Source organism: Dryobates pubescens, chromosome 35 (assembly GCF_014839835.1).
Source record: "Dryobates pubescens isolate bDryPub1 chromosome 35, bDryPub1.pri, whole genome shotgun sequence".
NCBI classification, from domain to species: domain Eukaryota; kingdom Metazoa; phylum Chordata; class Aves; order Piciformes; family Picidae; genus Dryobates; species Dryobates pubescens.
In genome coordinates, this window is record NC_071646.1 from 7180263 (window position 1) to 7201233 (window position 20971).

At 54.4% G+C, this 20971-nt stretch overlaps 1 protein-coding gene across 2 annotated transcripts in view; it reads left to right on the top strand.

Annotated features, from left to right (window-relative positions):
- The window catches only part of PKP1 (plakophilin 1), an 89261-nt gene that overhangs the window by 26948 nt on the left and 41342 nt on the right, over positions 1 to 20971 (top strand). For both annotated transcript variants that reach the window (XM_054176455.1, XM_054176456.1), the window contains exon 3: positions 9643 to 10064. In XM_054176455.1, coding sequence (XP_054032430.1) covers positions 9643 to 10064 — 422 coding nt within the window. The remainder of the gene's footprint in view (positions 1 to 9642; positions 10065 to 20971) is intronic.

The window sequence follows — 20971 nt, forward strand, 5'->3', positions numbered from 1 at the left end:
TGCAGCACTTGGCAGTGGTTAGGGTCAGTGACCCTCCCTGGGGACGTTCAGGTCAGGCTTGATAGGCTCTGAGCAGCCTGATCTAGCTGGGGATGTCCCTGCTGACTGCAGGGGCTTGGGCTGGAAGAGCTTTGGAGGTCCCTTCCCAAACCATTCTATGACTCTATGATTCTATGGCTCCTTGAGTGCTGTGTCCAGCTCTGGGCCCTTCAGCTTAACAAAGCTCTTGAGTTGCTCAAACCTGTCCAGGGAAGGGCAACAAAGCTGAGGAGGGGTCTGGAGCACAGCCCTGGGAGGAGAGGCTGAGGGAGCTGGGGTTGCTTAGCCTGCAGAAGAGGAGGCTCAGGGGAGACCTTCTTGCTCTCTGCAACTCCCTGAAGGGAGGTTGGAGCCAGGTGGGGGTTGGGCTCTTCTCCCAGGCACCCAGCAGCAGAACAAGAGGACACAGTCTCAAGCTGTGCCAGGGGAGGTTTAGCCTGGAGGTGAGGAAGAAATTCTTCCCAGCCAGAGAGATTGGCCCTGGGGATGTGCTGCCCAGGGAGGTGGTGGAGTCCCCATCCCTGGAAGTGGTTAAAATAAGCCTGGATGAGGCACTCAGCACACCTGCCACTTCTGCTTGAGGTCACCAGAAACCAGAGAGGAAACCTCCACCTGACATCCAGATCTGGATGTACCCTGGCACAGGCTGCCCAGGGAGGCTGTGGCTGTGCCCTGCCTGGAGGTGTTCAGGACCAGGCTGGCTGAGGCCTGGAGCAAGCTGTGCTGGTGGGAGGTGTCCCTGGGCATGGCAGGGGCTTGGCACTGGCTGAGCTTTGAGCTCCCTTCCAACCTAAGCCAATCTGTGGTTATGGTTCTGTGACTCTGAGCAGCCTGCTGCAGATGTCCTTGCTGGCTGCAGGGGGTTGGGCTGGAGGAGCTTTCCAGGTCCCTTCCAACCCAGGGCAGCCTGGGGTTCTCTTGCTGTGGCACATCATCCCTTGGGCAGAGCCTGGCTGTCCCTGAGAGCTGTTTCAGGAGGCTTGTCTGCCGTGCAGCAGCAGCAAGCTGGCCACCACCTTCCCTGGCCTGAGCCAGCTGGAGCCCACAAGAGCTAACTGTGAGCTGGGAAGGCAGCAGGCAGGCGAGGTGGGGGCAGAGCCTGTCGGGGGCAGAGCCTGTCAGAGGCAGAGCAGCAGCAGATTTGCTGGGTTTGCAATTTCCCCAGCCCCTCCTCTGCCTCCCCCCCTTGCAGCTCGGAGCTGCAGCAGGCAGCAGCAGCTGCGGCGTTTCGCAAGCAGCTTCGGGAGCTGTCCCCACCCAGCGCCCAGGGTGGGACCCTGTCCTGTTGCATCGCCTGTGCCTTGCCCTCCAGCCTGGGAGCAGCCTGCTCCTGACGTGTTTGTACCCAGGCCTCGGCTTCTCCCTGGCTGCTGCTCCAGAAACAAACACAGTGCAAAGGGGGGGGGAGAGAGAAAAAGCCCCGAGCTGGGTACTGAACTGATGGCTTCCCGAGATGCAGCAGCCACAGCCAGGCAGGCAGCTGCCAGGGCCTCCTGCATGCAGAGGCACTGCTGGGCTGGGAGCTCCTGAGGCTGCTGAGCCTTGCTCTGGGCTCCTGCTGCTCGGGGAAGCAGGAGGAGAAGAGTCAGAGAGTCACAGGATAGCAGGGGCTGGAAGGAAGCCACCAGGGTGAGCAAAGGGCTGGAGCTGCTCCGCTGGGAGGACAGCCTGAGAGAGTTGGGGTTGTGCAGGCTGGAGAGAAGGAGGATCTGAGGAAACCTTCTTGTGGCTTTCCAGTGTCTGAAGAGGGCTGCAGGAAAGCTGGGGAAGGACTTTGGAGGGTGTCAGGGAGGGATAGGACTGGGGGGGATGGAGCAGAACTAGAAGTGGGGAGTTGGAGATTGGCTGTGAGGAAGAAGTTGTTGGCCAGGAGGGTGGTGAGAGCCTGGCACAGGCTGCCCAGGGAGGTGGTGGAAGCCTCCTGCCTGGAGGTGTTTGCAGCCAGGCTGGAGGTGGCTGTGAGCAACCTGCTGTGGTGTGAGGGGTCCCTGCCCATGGCAGGGGGCTGGGGCTGGCTGAGCCTTGAGCTCCCTTCCAGCCCTGCCAGCTCTGTGATTCTGTGCCACTGTTATGTCTCCCCTGCCCTCACTGGTGTAAAGTTTCATCCAGCTGAAACCACAGAATCAGAGAATGTTAGGGGTGGGAAGGGACCTCTGGAGCTCACCCAGTCCAAGCCCCTGCCCAGAGCAGGGTCACCCAGGGCAGGGCACACAGAACACATCCAGGTGGGGCTTAAAGGTCTCCAGGAAAGGAGACTCCACAACCTCTCTGGGCAGCCTGCTCCAGGCTCCAGCAGCCTCACACCAAAGAAGTTTCTCCTCCTGCTGAGGTGGAACCTCCTGGGTTCCAGCTTGTGTCCATTGCCTCCTGTCCTGTCTGAGGACAGCACTGAGCAGAGCCTGGCCCCTTCCTCTTGACCCCACCTTGCAGATATTTCTACTCAGTGATCAGATCCCCTCTCAGTGAAGGACTTCTCCTGTCACAGGGAAGGGTTGTGAAAGGAACAGCCAGAAAAGGATTGGTGACCACTGCCTGGGAGAGTGGCAGCTGGGCTGAGCTGGACTGCCTGGAGCCTCCTGCACTCCAGGGGAGGTGTTCAGTTAGCTGTCTTGAGCAGCTCTGGGCTGTTCCAGCTGATGTTCCTCAAGTGGTTCCCATCCTGCAGGCTGGGAGCTGGTGACCCCCAGGTGTTTATTAATTTAAAGGCAGATCTGTGCTGCTGGCAGCGAAGGGAAACTTCTCCTCCATGGGCATGACACAAGCACCCCTGTGCTGTGGGTGCTCCTGGTCCCTGCCCGTCCTCCCTGCACCTTCCCTCCTGCTTTTCATATCAGGGAACATCTCCCAAGGCTTGGCCTCAAAGCTGCAGTCTCATTTCATGGCAGGGAGGAGAGTTCAGGTTAAAATTGAGGCTGTTGGGGTTCCCCAGCTGCACCTCAGCATCCTCCTGCGGCCTACAAATGCAGGGGGGGTGCCACAGTGTCTGATGGTGTCTGGCTGAGAGAGCTGCCGGCCGCCCCAGCCGCTCAGCTGCCGTGAGGAGGAGCCTGGCTGGCAGCCTGTGCCGTGCTCACAGGGCTGGCAGATGCTGCAGTGCACAGGGAGCCCCTGCAGGGGATCACTGCTCCCTGCCTCCACTCTGCTGTGAGGGACTTCATGGAATCACAGAACGGCTTAGGCTGGAGGAGACCTTAGAGAGCATCTATCCCAAGCTCCCTGCCACGGGCAGGGGTGCCTCTCAACTAGCCCAGGTTGCTGGAGCCCCCAGGCTGCTCAAGCCCCCCATCCAGCCTGGCTTTGAACATCTCCAGGGAGGGGGCATCCACAGCCTCCCTGGGTGAATGACTTCCCTCTCTGCACTCCCGAAGGGAGGAGGTGTGGCCCCGGCCCCCCTGCCCCATGCAAACACCCACAAGCAGTGGGCAGATGGAATGCAGGGTGTTGGGAAACCTGGGTGGTTTATGGAGGCTGAAGGCAAGAGCCTGATCCTTGCCTTTCAGTGGTGCTGTGCTGCACGGGGCCAGCTCACCCTGCACACCCATGGCATCAGCAGAACTGCTCAGATCCTTGTCAGGATCCAAACCACAGGCTGTGTAATAGCATCACCTTCACCTCTGGGGATGTCATCACTCCTGCAGACAGCACAGAGCCTTGCTGTCCATCTTACCTCACTGCTGACTGCATCCAGCAGAGATAACAGCCCCGGGAACTCCGTTCCCCTGGCCACGTTTGCCCCAGCGTTGGAGGGGAAGGTCTCTGCCGCGCTCAGTGAAGCGATGGAGGGCTTGGTCTCAGAAAGCTTCTCTTGCAGCACAGGCTCAGGGCTTTGAGGCCTCTCTCCTCTGAGACCAAGCAGTGGTGAGAGCAGCTGGAGGATTCCTAGAGACTCTTTTGGCAAGCAGGGCTGAAAGGAGCCGAAGGCGGCCGGAGAGTCCTCATCGATTCGCAGCCTCGGGACCAGGCTCCGGCTGCAGAGAGGGATCCTGAGATGCCAATTAGGTTCGTGCCACTTGAAAGAGATTAAAATGGGCTCAGCCAAGCATCTGGTGGAATCAGCAATAAAAGTCATGCACTGACTTTGGTAATGAGCTTCCCATCACACGGGAACTATTTTCCCATGAGTTTGCAAAAGGCTTCCCCGCCCTGCCGGGACCTGCAGCGACTTGCCGCCCAGGGCTCCCGGTGTTGCAGAAAGGGCTTTCCACACAGCCAGCTGTGGCTTTGCTTCGCCCATCTCAGGGGCTGGCAGCAAAGAGGCCAGTGCCGTGTGGCACCCTGAAGCCGGCAGGAAGTGCAGAGTGGATCGTTCCGTACCCGAACGGCTCACAGCTCGGCGGCGCTGGAAAGCGAGCCCAGCCTTTAGGTAAACACCGCCTTGGCTCTGCCACGGGGAGCCGAATTGGTTTCAGCAATGCCCAGGGGCTCTGCCAAGCCTCTGACAGCCCCACGACATAATCCTGGCTTCTACTGACTCATAAAGACAAAGGAGCAGGCTCACGTCTGAGAAGCTGCTGCTCTGTCCTCCAGCCAGGGGTGAGCCCTGCCGCCGAGTTCCCTGCGCCACCGAGCAGCCAAGTCCAACCTGCACCTTCCTGCCACAGCCCTGTCCCATCCCTCACTGGCCCGTGAAGAGCTGAGGATGGTGTCAGCCTTAGAGGGACAGAGTCAGCCCTGGGGGGGCAGGTCACGGCTTCATGAAAGGTCACTCTGCCCTGCTGTGTGCATCCTGCCTCCACAGCACAACCAGGGTGGAGAGAGCCTCTCCCTGGTGTGTGGCCAGCCTGGAAATCAGAGCTTGGAATCACCTCCCAAGGGAAGCAGTGGGTTCCCCTGCAGTGCACAGTTTGAAGCCTCAGGCTGACAGGGTGCTGGGCCAGCTCTTCTCAACTCCACCACAGAAAGGTTGCACCAGATGAGCCTTGGGGTCCCTTCCAGCCTGGCACTCTGTGACTCTGTGAAATTCCAGGGTCAGGGCAGTCCCCAAGACCCATCACACACTTATCTGCCTTGCCCTTGCTCTCCTTGGCACATCCTGGCCTGCAGCAGGAACAGGGTGGTCAGCAGCAGCAGGGAGCTCATCCTGCCCTGTGCTCAGCACTGCTCAGGCCACACCTGGAGGCCTGTGGCCAGCTCTGGGCTCCTCAGGTCAGGAAAGAGGTTGAGCTGCTGGAAGGTGTCCAGAGAAGGGCAACAAAGCTGGGGAGGGGTCTGGAGCACAGCCCTGGGAGGAGAGGCTGAGGGAGCTGGGGTTGCTTAGCCTGCAGGAGAGGAGGCTCAGGGGAGACCTTCTTGCTCTCTGCAACTCTCTGAAGGGAGGTTGGAGCCAGGTGGGGATTGGGCTCTTCTCCCAGGCAAGCAGCACCAGAACAAGAGGACACAGCCTCAAGCTGTGCCAGGGGAGGTTCAGGCTGGAGGTGAGGAGAAAGTTCTTCCCAGAGAGAGCTGTTGGCCATTGGAATGTGCTGCCCAGGGAAGTTGTGGAGTCCCCATCCCTGGAGGGGTTCAAGAGGGGATTAGATGTGGCACTTGGAGCCATGGTCTAGTCAGGAGGTCTGTGGTTTAGTTGTCAGGAGGTGTTGGGTGACAGCTTGGACTTGGTGATCTTTGAAGTCTTTTCCAACCTTATTGATTCTACAATTCTCTGATTCAAATCCTCCTTCCACCTCCCTGGCAGCTCTGCAGCAGGCACCAAACCTGCTGCCTGCTCTGCTTGCAGACCCAACAGGTTTTTTCTGTGTCCTCTGGAGCAGAAGCAAAGGAAACGTGCTCCCCTTTGCTCCCCTTCCAGCAATCCACCTGCTGAGATGCAAAGCTGCCAAATGAAAGCAGGAACACAGCTCCAGACCGGTGCTCAAGTGGCAGAGCTCTGGGGGTGTCAGGGGAGCTGGGCTGGAGGTCTCCTCATCCCCTGGGCTCCCCCTCCGTGAAACGCTTCCAGCTGTTACCTCTGCGGCTCCCGGGGACACAGCAGAGAGCATTCACTGCATTCCTGCAGATCACTTTGTTCATATTTGGCTTAATTAATTAACATACTGACCATCCTGTGGAGTGCTGGGGGCTGGGAGGGTGAGGAGTCTGCTCCGGGCTGGGAGGAAGCTGGGGCAGGGCAGCAGGACTCAGGCTGAGGAGCTTCGATTGTGGGTAGGGACAGTGCCTGCAGCAGGGCCTGTGAGAGGACAAGGGAGGTGGTCTGGAAGCATAAGAGGCAGGTTGGGAGTGGAGAAAAGGGAGAAATGTTTGCCCCTGAGGGTGGGGAGAGCCTGTGCCAGGCTGCCCAGAGAGCTGGGAGCTGCCCCAGGGCTGGCACCACCAGAGAGACCTTCTGGTGGCCTTGCAGTGCTTAAAGGTGACCTAGACTAAAGCTGGGGAGAGACTTTTGAGCAGGGCCTGTCGTGACAGGACAAGGGCTGATGGTTTGGAACTAAAAGAGGCAGATTGAGAGTAGGTAGGAGGAAGACATTTTGTACAGTAGGGGTGGGGAGAGCCTGTGCCAGGCTGGCCAGAGAGCTGGGAGCTGCCCCATGCCTGGCACCAGTGCAGGGCAGGTTGTGTGGGGCTGGGAGCAGCCTGCTGTGGTTGGGGATGTCCCTGGGGGCTGCAGGGGGTTGGGCTGGAGGAGCTCTGAAGGTTCCTTCCCATCCAGACTATTCTATGATTCTCTGATGCTGATTTCTCCCCCAGGTGGTGTTTCTGGGTTAGGAAACAGGAATTTCTCTCAGTGACAGAAGCCACTGCACCAGGCACAGAGTTTCCACACCTTGGAGCTTGACCTCCCATGGAAGGTGCTAGTGCTGAGTTTTCCCTCCCTGCCCATGGGATCCTTGGGTGGCTTTTGCAGAGAGAGACTGCTCCAAGTTAGATGAGAAAGAAAACCCTGGCCCACCAAGGCCCACCATGGCTGAACTGACCCAGGGTGAACCAAAGGGAGGTGGGGAAGGAAGTTTTGGTCTGTTCAGCCTGGAGACAAGAAGGCTCCAGGGAGACCTCAGAGCAGCCTTGCAGGAGCTGAAGGGCTCCAGGAGAGCTGGGGAGGGACTTGGGCCAAGGGCTGGGAGGGACAGGAGGAGGAACAATGGCTTTGAGCTGGGAGAGGGGAGACTGAGAGTGGAGAGGAGGAAGAGATTGTGGAGAGTGAGGCTGGGGAGACTCTGGCACAGGCTGCCCAGGGAGGCTGTGGCTGTGTCCTGCCTGGAGGTGCTCAGGACCAGGCTGGATGAGGCCCTGAGCAAGCTGTGCTGGTGGGAGGTGTCCCTGGGCATGGCAGGGGGTTGGAGCTGGATGGCCTCCAAGACCCTTTCCCACCCAACCCATTCTGTGATTCCTTCCATCCCTGTTTGCTTCATGCCTTGGAGATCCTCATGGCAGCGCCCCGGGCAGGGGATGGGGTGGAAAGAGTCAATACCAAGGGGCAAACAGCAACACTGAGATAGCTTTCATCACTTTCCTTTCTCTAGCACACCCCTTAGTGCCTTGTCTCTCACTTGGACACAGCCCTGCAGGCTTCCAGAAGGTTTAATATTGCAAAAGAATATTGGAACCAGTCCTGAAGGCCTTGGGGGAAACCTTGAGGCCCTTTGGTGAGGTGATGAATCCATTCTGAAGTGACAGGAGGGCAGCCTGAGCCTCTTCCTCCCTTGATTAACTGCAGTGGGTTGGTTGTTGGTTGGGTGTTTGTTTTTTGCTCTCTTTTAGTCTTTGGGTTTCCTTCCTGGCTTACTCATCCCAGCTCTTGCTGCATGCCCCACTTTGTTCTCAGATCATCCCATGCTGAGCTGCTGCTACACACCTTGCAGCATCACAGGCAGATATTCCTTGTCTCCACTTGCTTCTTGGCACAAGGAGATTGAAGAAGCCCTTCTGGCTGCTCTCTCCCTCCCTTCACTGCCTCTCTGATGAGCTTGTAGATGGAAGGTGAACAGAACAGCACAAGGGAGATAAAATCCAAAGCAGGGAGTGCTGGAAGGTCATGAAGGGGCTGCAGTCCCTGGGATGGCAACAGAGGGCATGGAAGGTTGGCTTAGAGCCTGTGTGTTGGAGCTAGGACATCTGCTCTAGTGCCAGAGTCGTGTTGGGCTTTTCAGTTCTGCTTTCAAGCTCCAGGAGGCTGCACCCTGGTCACTGAGGGTCCCCAGATTTCAAGGGTGGGTTGGGCCCCTTACAAAGCAGCTGGCAGGTGACTGCCAGCCTTGGTCTGTCCTGAGCTGGTGTTGGGAAGGAGCCTTCAGGGATGGGTTAGGACCACATCTGGGCTCTGTTTGCTGTGTGAGACTGTTCCTAGTTGGAGGATTCTGCACTTGGGGAGCTCATTCTTCAGCTGGGTGTCCTGATCCCTGAGTAGGAAGAGCTTTGCTTGCAGGCATCCCATTACAGACCCCCAGAGGCAGGAGGAGGGCTCAGCTGGGCTGCAGCTGCTGGAGTTCCCTGGCCAGGGCTCTGTTCCCCCTGCTCCAGCAGTTGCTCAGGTGGAGTTTTGCCTTTTCCCAGGGGTCCTTTTGTGTGCAGTTTTCATGCTGCAAGTCTGCTGGTTGGGTGAGGGTCTTGTCTGCAGGTGATCAAACCATCTCTGTGAGCAAGGGAAGGGAAGGGCTGGGCAGTCTCCATGCTGTCAGAGGTGGTCCAGCAGGGTGGTTCCCATTGCTGTGAGGGTGCCTGCAGTGGGACCTGAGACCCACTGGCTCTGTCTGGTGTTAGATTGGATGTTAGGAAGTGATTCTTCCCCAGGAGGGTGGTGAGAGCCTGGCACAGGCTGCCCAGGGAGGTGGTGGAAGCCTCATCCCTGGAGGTTTTGAAGGCCAGGCTGGATGTGGCTGTGAGCAACCTGCTGTGGTGTGAGGTGTCCCTGCCCATGGCAGGGGGCTGGGACTGGCTGAGCCTTGAGCTCCCTCCCAGCCCTGCCAGCTCTGTGATTCTCAGATTTAATTTGGTATATTTACAACATTTACAGGTGTTTACAAGTTATAAACAGCACAAGAACCACCCTGGCCAAAAACCAGGGGAGCTAATAGCTTCCCTTTCCCTGCTCCTCCTTCCTTACCCTCTTGGGCACAAAGAGACAAGAGACAAGAGCAGAGAGTTGTTTTGTTAGGCTTAGAGTCACAGAGGTGTTAGGGTTGGAAGGGACCTCAAGGGGTTGCTTAGCCTGGAGAAGAGGAGGTCAGGGGAGACCTTCTTGCTCTCTGCAACTCCCTGAAGGGAGGTTGCAGCCAGGTGGGGGTTGGGCTCTTCTCCCAGGCACCCAGCCCCAGAACAAGAGGACACAGTCTCAAGCTGTGCCAGGGGAGGTTTGGGCTGGAGGTGAGGAAGTTGTTGGGCAGTGGAATGTGCTGCCCAGGGAGGTGATGGAGTCACCCTGGAGGTGTTCAAGAGGGGATTGGATGTGGCACTTGGAGCCGTGGTTTAGCTGTCAGGAGGTGCTGGGTGACAGCTTGGACTTGCTGATCTCTGAGGTCTTTTCCAGCCTGGCTGATTCTGTGCTTGTATGAAGGCTCCCACAGCCCCCACTGGTGATTTGTTCGCATTTGACTGCTCCCTGAGCTTCAGAGGAGCAGCCTGGCGCTGCCCCCCCCCCCTCACGCCGCTGCCTCCTGTTTTGTCCTTGCCCAGCTGTACAACGGGACCCTGAAGCGGGACGCGGAGAGCCGGCGCTACAGCTCCTACAGCCAGATGGAGGGCTGGGGCAGCAAGCACTACAGCAAAGCCGTCTGCAGCCCCGCCAGGGCCGGCAGCGACTACTGCTTCGTGCAGAACATCAAGAGCAGCCGCAGCGAGCCCGACCTCTACTGCGAGCCGCCCCGGGGCACCCTGCGCCGGAGCCAGGGGGGAGGCCGGGCGGAGCACAAGGCCACTCTGAACCGGCAGAGCATCTACAGCAGCTGCAGCACCCAGCAAGGCACCACCAGGACCAGTAAAAAAGTGCCGGCCCGGGCCCTCTCCTGCCCCTCCAGCAACAAGCCCGATGTGGTCTATGCCCAGCCCATGATGAGCTGCAAGCAGGAGGTTTATGGACAGACCCAGTCCAGCTCCAAGTAAGTCTGCTGCTGCGGGTGGCTGAGTCCGGGTGGAGGGTGGCGTCTGCCGGGCAGGTCTGGCCCCCAGAGGCAGGCACCTCAGCTGCCTGGGAGGTGCTCAGCAGTGCCCACCCTGGGTAATGGCATCCTGCAGCCTGAGGGATGAGTCCGCTCTTGAAGGGCTCATTGCTTGTCCTGGCCGTGGAGGGTTGGACACCACTCAGGGGGCACAGCCCTGCTGTGGCTGGGTGGGGGTGGGCAGGGTGGTCCTGCCAGTCTCACAGGGTCTTAAGGGTTGGGAGGGATTTCTGGAGGTCTTCCAGCCCAGCCCCGCTGCCAGAGCAGGACCATAGAATGGAACACATCCAGATGGGTCTGGAAAGGCTCCAGAGAGGGAGGCTGCACACCCCCCCTGGGCAGCCTGCTCCAGGGCTCTGTCACCCTCACAGTGGCAAAATTTCTCCTCCTGTTTCCATGGCACTTCCTCTGCCTCAGCTTCCACCACTGCCCCCTGGGCTGGCATTGAGCATCCCCCAGCAGAGCCTGGCTCCAGCCTCTGGGCACTCATCCTTCACATCTTTATCAACATTTATGAGGTCACCCCTTAGTCTCCTTTTCTCCAAGCTGAAGACCCTCAGCTCCCTCAGGCTCTCCTCACAAGGAAGATCTTCCACTCCCCCAGTCATTTTCATGGCTCTGTGCTGGACTCTTTCAGGTGGTTCCCTGAAGTCCTTCTTGACCTGAGGGGCCCAGAACTGGACTCAATATTCCAGATGTGGCCTCATTAGGGCAGAATAGGGAGAACTCGACCTGCTCACCACAGCCCTTCTAACCCACCCCAGGCTGCCCTTGGGGCATTGCTGGCTCATGGTCAACCTCCCACCCACCAGCACCCCCAGGTGCTTCTCATCTTCAGTGCTCTCCAGCAGCTCAGTCCCCAGCCTGTACTGCTCCATGGGGTTGTTCTTCCCCAGGTGCAAGACTCTACCCTTGCCTGTGTTGAGCTTCATTGCATTCCTCCCTGCCCAGCTCTCAGCCTGGCTGAGTCTGGCTGGCAGCACAGCCTCTGGAGTGTCAGCAGCTGGGAGCAATACCCTCACCAGGCAGCCTCAGTCCTTCACCTGGCCCTACCGTGCCAAAACCTGCCAGAGACCTCCACCCCCTCACCTTCAGCAGGCCTAAGAACAGGGCAAAACTCTCCCCACCACCACCTAGAACAGACTTACCACAGCCCCACCAGGCCTTATTGTGAGGCTGGAGTCTCCCTGCCAGCCAAAGCCATCTCCCCCACGTGAGCTAAGGCGACCGAGCCCCGACCGGAGGCAGGAGTTGTGTGCAACATCTCCCCAGGGGAGAGCTCCCAGGATGCTGAAGGGACTGGAGCTCTGCCCTGTGAGGAGAGCCTGAGAGACCTGGGGCTGTTCAGCCTGGAGAGGAGAAGGCTGAGAGGGGATTTAATAGATCTGTATAAATACTTGGGGTCTGGGGGTCAAGAAGCAGGGGCCAGGCTCTGCTCAGCAGCACCCTGGGACAGGACAAGGAGCAACGGATGGAAACTGCAGCACAGAAGCTTCCACCTCAACATGAGGAGGAACTTCTTCACTGTGAGGGTCACAGAGCCCTGGAGCAGGCTGCCCAGAGAGGTTGTGGAGTCTCCTTCCCTGGAGACTTTAAAGACTCATCTGGATGTGTTCCTGTGTGCCCTGTGCTGGATTCTATGCTCTGGCAGGGGGTTGGACTGGATGACCTTTGGAGGTCCCTTCCAACCCCTAACATCTGTGATCTGTGATCAGGAAACAGAATAGAGTAACAGCTGACAACACCCTGGGACATGCTGTCCATCCCCTTGGCACTCTCTCTAGCTTTCAGAGGACTCTCTTTGTGGTTATACCAATCAGCTCTTGATTTCCCTTAACCTCCCAGACTCTGTTAGCCAGCAGCTCCTTTGCAAGGTGAGAGTGGAGAGGTGGAGAGTGCAAAGCCTGCTGTGGCTACCACACTGCCTTGGCTCTCCTGAGCAAACCCCCAAAATCAAATGGCTTTGAAGGAATTGGCTCCTGAGGGTCTGACTCATGAACATGAGCCAGCAGTGTGCCCAGCTGGCATGGAAGGCCAGTGGCACCCTGGCCTGGATCAGGAGTTGTGTGGCCAGCTGGGCTAGGGATGGAATTCTGCCCTGTGCTTGGCACTGCTGGGGCCTCACCTCGAGCACTGTGTGCAGCTCTTGGCTCTCACTGCAAGAAGGATCTTGAGGTGCTGGAGCAGGGCCAGAGAAGAGCAATGAGACTGGGGAGGGGGCTGGAGGGGAAGGCTGATAAAGGAAGGCTGAGGGAGCTGGGGGTGTTCAGCATGAGGAAGAATAAACTTAGAGGGGACCTTAGCACTCTCTACAACTACCTAAAAGGAAGTTGTATTCACATGGGGGTCAGGCTCTGCTCCCTGCCAACTTGTGACAGGACATGAGGGCATGGCCTGAAGCTGTGCCAGGGGAGGGTTAGGTTGGCTATTGGGAAGCACTTCCTCATGGAAAGGGTTTAGGTTGGATATTAGGAAGCACTTCCTCATGGAAGGGGTTTAGGCTGGATATTAGGAAGTAATTCCTCATGGAAGGGGTTTAGGCTGGATGTTAGGAAGCACTTCCTAATGGAAAGGGTTTAGGCTGGATGTTAGGAAGCACTTCCTCATGGAAGGGGTTTAGGTTGGATATTAGGAAGCACTTCCTCATGGAAGGGGTTTAGGTTGGATATTAGGAAGCACTTCCTCATGGAAAGGGTTTAGGCTGGATGTTAGGAAGCACTTCCTCATGGAAGGGGTTTAGGCTGGATATTAGGAAGCACTTCCTCATGGAAGGGGTTTAGGCTGGATGTTAGGAAGCACTTCCTAATGGAAGGGGTTTAGGCTGGATGTTAGGAAGCACTTCCTCATGGAAGGGGTTTAGGCTGGATGTTAGGAAGCACTTCCTCATGGAAAGGGCTTTGGCTGGATATTAGGAAGCACTTCCTCATGGAAGGGGTTTAGGTTGGATATTAGGAAGCACTTCCTCACAGAAGGGCTGATTAGGCACTGGGGTGGACTGCCCAGGGAGGTGGTGGAGTTGCCATCCCTGGAGGTCTGTAAGAGAAGCTTGGATGTGGCACTTGGTGGCAGGGTTTAGCTGCTGTCATGGTCTTAGGTCGTAGGCTGGACTTGATGATCTCAGAGGTCTTTTCCAGCCTCAGTCACTCTGTGCTTCTGTGACTCAGCTGAGCTGTGGTATTGACCCCTCTGCCTTTCCACCCAGCCCTTGCTTCATTCCCCAGAAAGGTCTGAGCTGGGCTCCAGGAAAAGAAAAGGTTAAAACCAGTCAGAAATGGAAATAAAAATCCTGATTGGAATCCTTCAGCCAGGCAGAAAAGAGGAGGGAGCAGAGGTGGTTCGGTTCCTTCCTGCCCAGGACGTGCAGTCCCATTGGGGTTAGGACTTGTGCAAGGGTGGAGGATGGTCCTTCACATCTCACTTAGCATCAGTCCCTTCCTGTAACTATTGTCTACAGCAATAAAACCTCCAGAGCACACCACTGAGCTTGGGCACTCCCAGGCTGGCACCAGTGCAGTGCAGCTAAAAATACCTGCTTGGGTTTGGATGGTGTAAGGGTGATGGTGATTGAAAGCTGCCCCAGCGGCTACACCGCCTCTGGCTCTGGGGCACCAGCCAAAAAGAGAAGAGATTTGGGCTGCACTGAGCCTGGGCTAGGGAGGCTGTGGTTTGGACTGCAAAATGATAGTCATGGAAGCAAAGAATCACAGAATCATAGAATTAAAGAATCACAGAATCAGAATCACAGAATCAGAATCACAGAATCATAGAATGGGAATCACAGAATCAAAGAATCATAGAATCAGAATCACAGAATCACAGGATGATAGAATGAGAATCACAGAATCAGAATCACAGAATCAAAGAATCATAGAATCAGAATCATAGAATGAGAATCAGAGAAACATAGAATCAGAATCACAGAATCACAGAATCAGAATCATAGAATCAGAATCACAAAATCATAGAATCATAGAATGATAGAATCAGAATCACAGAATCAGAATCAGAGAATCATAGAATCAGAATCACAGAATCATAGAATGATAGAATCAGAATCACAGAATCACAGAATGCGAGAATCATAGAATCAGAATCACAGAATCATAGAATCAGAATCAGAGAATCAGAATCAGAATCACAGAATCATAGAATGATAGAATGAGAATCATAGAGTCAGAATCACAGAATCAGAATCAGAGAATCAGAATCATAGACTGATAGAGAATCAGAATCACAGAATCACAGAATCAGAATCATAGAATCATAGAATCAGAATCACAGAATCAGAATCACAGAATCATAGAATCAGAATCAGAGAATCAGAATCACAGAATCACTGAATCAGAATCAGAGAATCAGAGAATCAGAATCAGAGAATCAGAATCACAGAATCACTGAATCAGAATCAGAGAATCAGAGAATCAGAGAATCAGAATCAGAGAATCATAGAATCAGAATCAGAGAATCATAGAGTCAGAATCAGAGAATCAGAGAATCAGAGAATCAGAATCACAGAATCACTGAATCAGAATCAGAGAATCAGAGAATCAGAGAATCAGAATCAGAGAATCATAGAGTCAGAATCAGAGAATCAGAATCAGAGAATCATAGAGTCAGAATCAGAGAATCAGAATCACAGAATCACTGAATCAGAATCAGAGAATCAGAGAATCACAGAATCAGAATCACAGAATCAGAATCACAGAATCACAGAATCACAGAATCAGAATCATAGACTGATAGAGAATCAGAATCACAGAATCACAGAATCAGAATCAGAGAATCAGAATCACAGAATCACAGAATCAGAATCACAGAATCATAGAATCAGAATCATAGAATCAGAATCACAGAATCAGAATCACAGAATCACAGAATCAGAATCACAGAATCAGAATCACAGAATCACTGAATCAGAATCAGAGAATCAGAGAATCAGAGAATCAGAATCAGAGAATCATAGAGTCAGAATCAGAGAATCAGAATCAGAGAATCAGAAAATCACAGAATGATAGAATGAGAATCATAGAATCAGAATCACAGAATCAGAGAATCATAGAATCAGAATCAGAGAATCATAGAATCAGAATCATAGAATCAGAATCACAGAATCAGAATCACAGAATGATAGAATGAGAATCAGAGAATCAGAATCAAAGAATCATAGAATGAGAATCACAGAATGAGAATCACAGAATCATAGAATCAGAATCAGAGAATCACAGAATGAGAATCACAGAATCAAAGAATCATAGAATCAGAATCAGAGAATCACAGAATGAGAATCACAGAATCATAGAATGATAGAATCAGAATCACAGAATCATAGAATCAGAATCACAAAACCAAGAATCATAGAATCAGAATCACAGAATCCTAGAATGAGAATCACAGAATCAGAATCACAGAATCAAAGAATCAGAGAATCAGAATCATAGAATCTGAATCACAGAATCATAGAACCAGAGTCATAGAATCAGTCATAGAGTCACAGAATCACAGAATCATCAAATTAGAGTCATTGAATCACAGAATCAGAATCACAGAATCATAGAATCAGAGTCACAGAATCACAGAATCATCAGATTGGAATCATTGAATCACAGAATCATAGAATCACAGAGTCACAGAACAGTTTGGGTTGGAAGGGACCTCCAAAGGTCATCCAGTCCAACCTCCCTGCTGCCAGCAGGGACACCCTGCACCAGGCCAGGCTGCCCAGAGCCCTGTTGAGCCTGAAACTGAGTCTCTCCAGGGGTGGGACCTCACAGCTGCAGCGTTTTGTTGGGCTGGAAAAGGGTCTGCTTCTTCCTGCACTGCTGCTGCTGCATCACTGTCATGCAGGGCCTGCTCTGCAGCAGCCCAGCAGTGATCACAAGTCCCAGCTGGATGTGGCATCTGGCCACACAAACCCAAGCTCAGCCTTGGTGGTCCCTGGCCCAGAAGAGTTTTCCCACTGCAGCCTAAGTGTGAGATGAATCAGCAGGGCTCACAGCTCACACCAAAGGCCTGAGACTGTTGAGCTGCTGGCCCAAGGTGTGATGCTGAGAAAAGCCTCCTGGCAGTCAGCAGTGTGAGCCAAATCCTGCCCTTTTCACCCCACAGTGCTGTTTGCCACATTTCTCTGCCCAGTTCCCTCCTCAGCCTCATTTTGTATGGGGCAGGAGAAGGCTGTCCCAGAGTGCCCACCCCAAGGGATGTCACTCACCTGTGTGCCATGGATCCTCAGCTTCCTATGTTCTCTCTTATTTCATGTTTGACAGATGCAAAATAGCCCCTGGCCAGCCTGGAGCTCTGCAGGCACTGGATTTCTGCTTCCAGAAGCTTTGCAGGTCCTCTGGAACAGGGAACAGAGAGGTTGCCTGGAACCACAGGATCAGAGCACCACAGAATGGTTTGGGTTGGAAGGGTTGGAAGGGACCTCCAAAGGTCATCCAGCCCAACCCCCAGACTGGAAGGGGCTTGGTCCAGGGACTTTCTGACTAAAGAACATTGATGTGCAGTGGGAGGGCTGGCAGAAGGATCAGACATGGGACTGCAGCTGGCTCCTGCCTAGGGAGAACCTTGCTTTGGGGAAGGTAGTCCCAGGCAGGCTCCCTCCAGCACAAGCCCTGCCCTGCATGGCACAGTGCTGTGGGTTGTAGCCTTGGTCCTTGCTTGGGAAAGGTCACTTGGAGAGTGATGGCATTTGGTGAGGGGAAGGAGAAGTGCTGCTTGCAGAGGAAGGCTCTGCCCTGGGGTTAGGGAGTGGCTCCATTTACACACTACTCCTGGCTTGGGGCATGGCTCATCTGGCAGAACTGGTTCTGGTGTGGAAAGTCTCAGGCTCCCAGTCCTAGGCTCAGCTGGGGCTGTGTCCCCTGAGTCAATCTGATCAGGCTGGGGCACACCTCCTGCTTGGCCTGAAACTGGCTGCACAGCTGGGTTGCTGCAGAGGGCAGTTTGCAGAAGGGCTGCTCCTGACTCAGAGCAGAGGAGGTTGGCAGCAGCTGTCCTGAGAGTTTAGGAGACCTCCTGAGGACTTGTCCTCTGCCAAAGGATCACTGCTGTGGAAGGTCATCAGCACAAGGGAGATAAAAACCAAAGCAGGGAGTGCTGGAAGGTCATGATGGGGCAGCAGTCCCTGGGATGGCAACAGAGGGCATGGGAGGTTGGCTTAGAGCCTGTGTGTTGGAGCTAGGACATCTGCTCTAGTGCCAGAGTCGTGTTGGGCTTTTCAGTTCTGCTTTCAAGCTCCAGGAGGCTACACCCTGGTCACTGAGGGTCCCAGATTTCAAGGGAGGATTGGGCCCCTTACAAAGCAGCTGGCAGGTGACTGCCAGCCTTGGTCTGTCCTGAGCTGGTGTTGGGAAGGAGCCTTCAGGGATGGGTTAGGACCACATCTGGGCTCTGTTTGCTCTGTGAGATTGTTCCTAGTTGGAGGATTCTGCACTTGGAGAGCTCATTCTTCAGCTGGGTGTCCTGATCCCTGAGTAGGAAGAGCTTTGCTTGCAGGCATCCCATTACAGACCCCCAGAGGCAGGAGGAGGGCTGAGCTGGGCTGCAGCTGCTGGAGTTCCCTGGCCAGGGCTCTGTTCCCCCTGCTCCAGCAGTTGCTCAGGTGGAGTTTTGCCTTTTCCCAGGGGTCCTTTTGTGTGCAGTTTTCATGCTGCAAGTCTGCTGGTTGGGTGAGGGTCTTGTCTGCAGGTGATCAAACCATCTCTGTGAGCAAGGGAAGGGAAGGGCTGGGCAGTCTCCATGCTGTCAGAGGAGGTCCAGCAGGGTGGTTCCCATTGCTGTGAGGGTGCCTGCAGTGGGACCTGAGACCCACTGGCTCTGTCTGTGGAACAAATCTGCTCTGGAAACTGTGGTCAGGGTCAGTCTTGGTTCCAGAGTGGTGCTCTGAGGTGCCCTGTGCCTTGGTGATGATCTCCCTGGATTGTGTGAGATGAGGAGGTGGTCCCTGGATGTTGTCAGGTGGTGAGGGTGGTGTGTAGCTCTCCAACACTGAGCATGGAGGAGCTGCCAGCCTGTCTGTACTGAGCACTCCCTCTGCTCTGGGTCACCAAGCTCTCTCACTGCTGGAGCTCCTCTTGCTTGTGTGATTGCTTCCCCTCATGGGACTGGCTGTGGCTGTGTGAGACATGGAGGAGCTGTCTCTTTGCTGATGGTGTCTCAGTAGTCCTTCCTCTCACAGAAGCTGCTCCAGTTGATGGAAGCAGCTCTGCTGCAGCTAGCTGGTGAGCAGGGGTAGCACCTGAGTGGGTTTGAGGGGAAGACCATTCCTTGGCTCCATGATAAAGACCATTCCATGGCTCCATGATAAAGAACAATCAATGGCTCCATGATAAAGAACAATCCATGGTTCCATGAGAAAGAACATTCCATGGCTCCATGATAACAATGAATCAATGGTTCCATGATAAAGAACAATCCATGGCTCCATGAGAAAGAACATTCAGAGGCTCCATGAGAAAGAACATTCCATGGCTCCATGATAACAATGAATCAATGGTTCCATGATAAAGACCATTCCATGGCTCCATGAGAAAGAACATTCAGTGGCTCCATGAGAAAGAACATTCCATGGCTCCATGATAACAATGAATCAATGGTTCCATGATAAAGAACAATCCATGGCTCCATGAGAAAGAGCATTCCATGGCTCCATGATAACAATGAATCAATGGTTCCATGATAAAGAACAATCCATGGCTCCATGAGAAAGAACATTCAGAGGCTCCATGAGAAAGAACATTCCATGGCTCCATGATAACAATGAATCAATGGTTCCATGATAAAGACCATTCCATGGCTCCATGAGAAAGAACATTCAGTGGCTCCATGAGAAAGAACATTCCATGGCTCCATGATAACAATGAATCAATGGTTCCATGATAAAGACCATTCCATGGCTCCATGATAAAGAACATTCCATGGCTCCATGAGAAAGAGCATTCCATGGCTCCATGATAAAGAACATTCAGTGGCTCTGTGATAAACTCAGCCATGATCTGAGGGAGCTTCTCCAAGCAAAACACTTCCATGATCAGCTTGGTGCAGTGCAGAGTTGTATGCTGTAGTGTTGGCTCTGCTGACAAAATCTGAGCTCTGCAGCTGTGTTGGCTCAGATCAGGAGGTTAAGCAGTGCTGTCTTGCTTTGAAAAGCCTCCTCCTGAGGTGCATCACCTTGCACCAGCCCTGTTGTTAGGATCCTGCCTCAGTGGGCAGGGAGGGACCTTCTGGTGTCCCCTCCAGACATACTTCTCTATGAACACTCAGGGCCTTAGACCTTTGTAAGCATGATGCCACATGTGGGACAAGGTTTCCAAGCACAGAGTCTGTCCTGGGCTCAGAAGCTCAGGGGTTGTCTGGTGGCTCCTGCCCAAGGGCAGTTCTCAATGAGCAGCCCTCACATTTCACCACACAGAAGCTCTCTGAAGAGAGTCTTTCACCCTGACAGAGCTGGAAGGAGTTTTCCTCTGTCCAGGGGTGCCTCTTGTCATAGGATCAGGGAATCATTAAGGTTGGAAAGGCTCTCTAAGATCATCCAGGCCAACACCAACCCAACCCCACCATGGCCACTAAACCATGGCCCCAGGTGCCATGGCCACAGCTTGCTTGAACAGCTCCAGGCATGGGGACTCCACCACCTCCCTGGGCAGCCTCTGCCAGTGCCTGGCACAATGCTTCTCACCAGGACCCTTCTGCAGCCTGGCAGATCTGCAGACCCTGGAAGCAGTGGGATGTGCTGCCCAGGGAGGTGGTGGAGTCACCATCACTGGAAGTGTTTAAACTCAGCCTGGATGAGGCACTCAGTGCCATGGGGTAGTTGGTTAGAAGGTGTTGGGTGATAGGTTGGACTTGGTGGTCCTGAAGGTCTTTTCCAGCCTGGTTAATTCTGTATTCTGGCAGCCACAGTGGTTGCAGCAGCTGGAGAAGATTAAGCATAGTTGCTGCTTTTCACTCTTCCTTCTGGTGGTTTGTACTTGCAACGTGCTCCCAGGGACAGTGTGTGCCCTAGAGACAGCAGCCCTCAGCTAAGTGATGTGGGGCAGAGTAGCTCAGTCAGGAAGATGTTTCTACACCCTCCTTGGTCATCCTCCTTGGAAGAGGGGAGATTGAGACTGGTGATTAGGAAGAAATCCTTTCCAGTGAGGGTGGTGAGACACTGGCACAGGTTGCCCAGGGAGGTTGTGGATGTCTCCTCTGTGGAGTTTGGAAGCTGGATTTGTTCAGCCTGGAGAAGAGAAGGCTCCAGGGAGACCTCAGAGCAGCCTTCCAGTACCTGAAGGGGCTCCAGGAATGGGAATTTGGACAAGGTTGACAGGATGAGGAACAATGGCTTTGAGCTGGGAGAGGAGAGACTGAGACTGGAGATGAGGAAGAGATTGTTGAGAGTGAGGCTGGGGAGACTCTGGCACAGGCTGCCCAAGGAGGCTGTGGCTGTCCCCTGCCTGGAGGTGTTCAAGGCCTTGGGCAGCTTCCATAGTGGGAAGTATCCCTGCCCATGGCAGGGGCTTGGAACTAGATTGATCTTTGAGGTCCCTTCCAGCCCAACCCCTTCTGTGATTCTAGGATCAGGTAAAGATACCAAGAAGCAGAATGTGATGTTTGATGCATCCTAGAAAACTCTGAGCCTTTGTCCCCCTCTGGCTGGAACTTGGGGTACAAGAGAGCTGTCTGCCAGCAGCTGACTCTGTGTTCTGCCTGCAGATAGGGTGTGAGATGGAGAAGAGGTCCCTGGATGTTGTCAGGTGGTGAGGGTGGTGTGTAGCTCTCCAAACACTGAGCATGGAGGAGCTGCCAGCCTGTCTGTACTGAGCACTCCCTCTGCTCTGGGTCACCAAGCTCTCTCATTGCTGGAG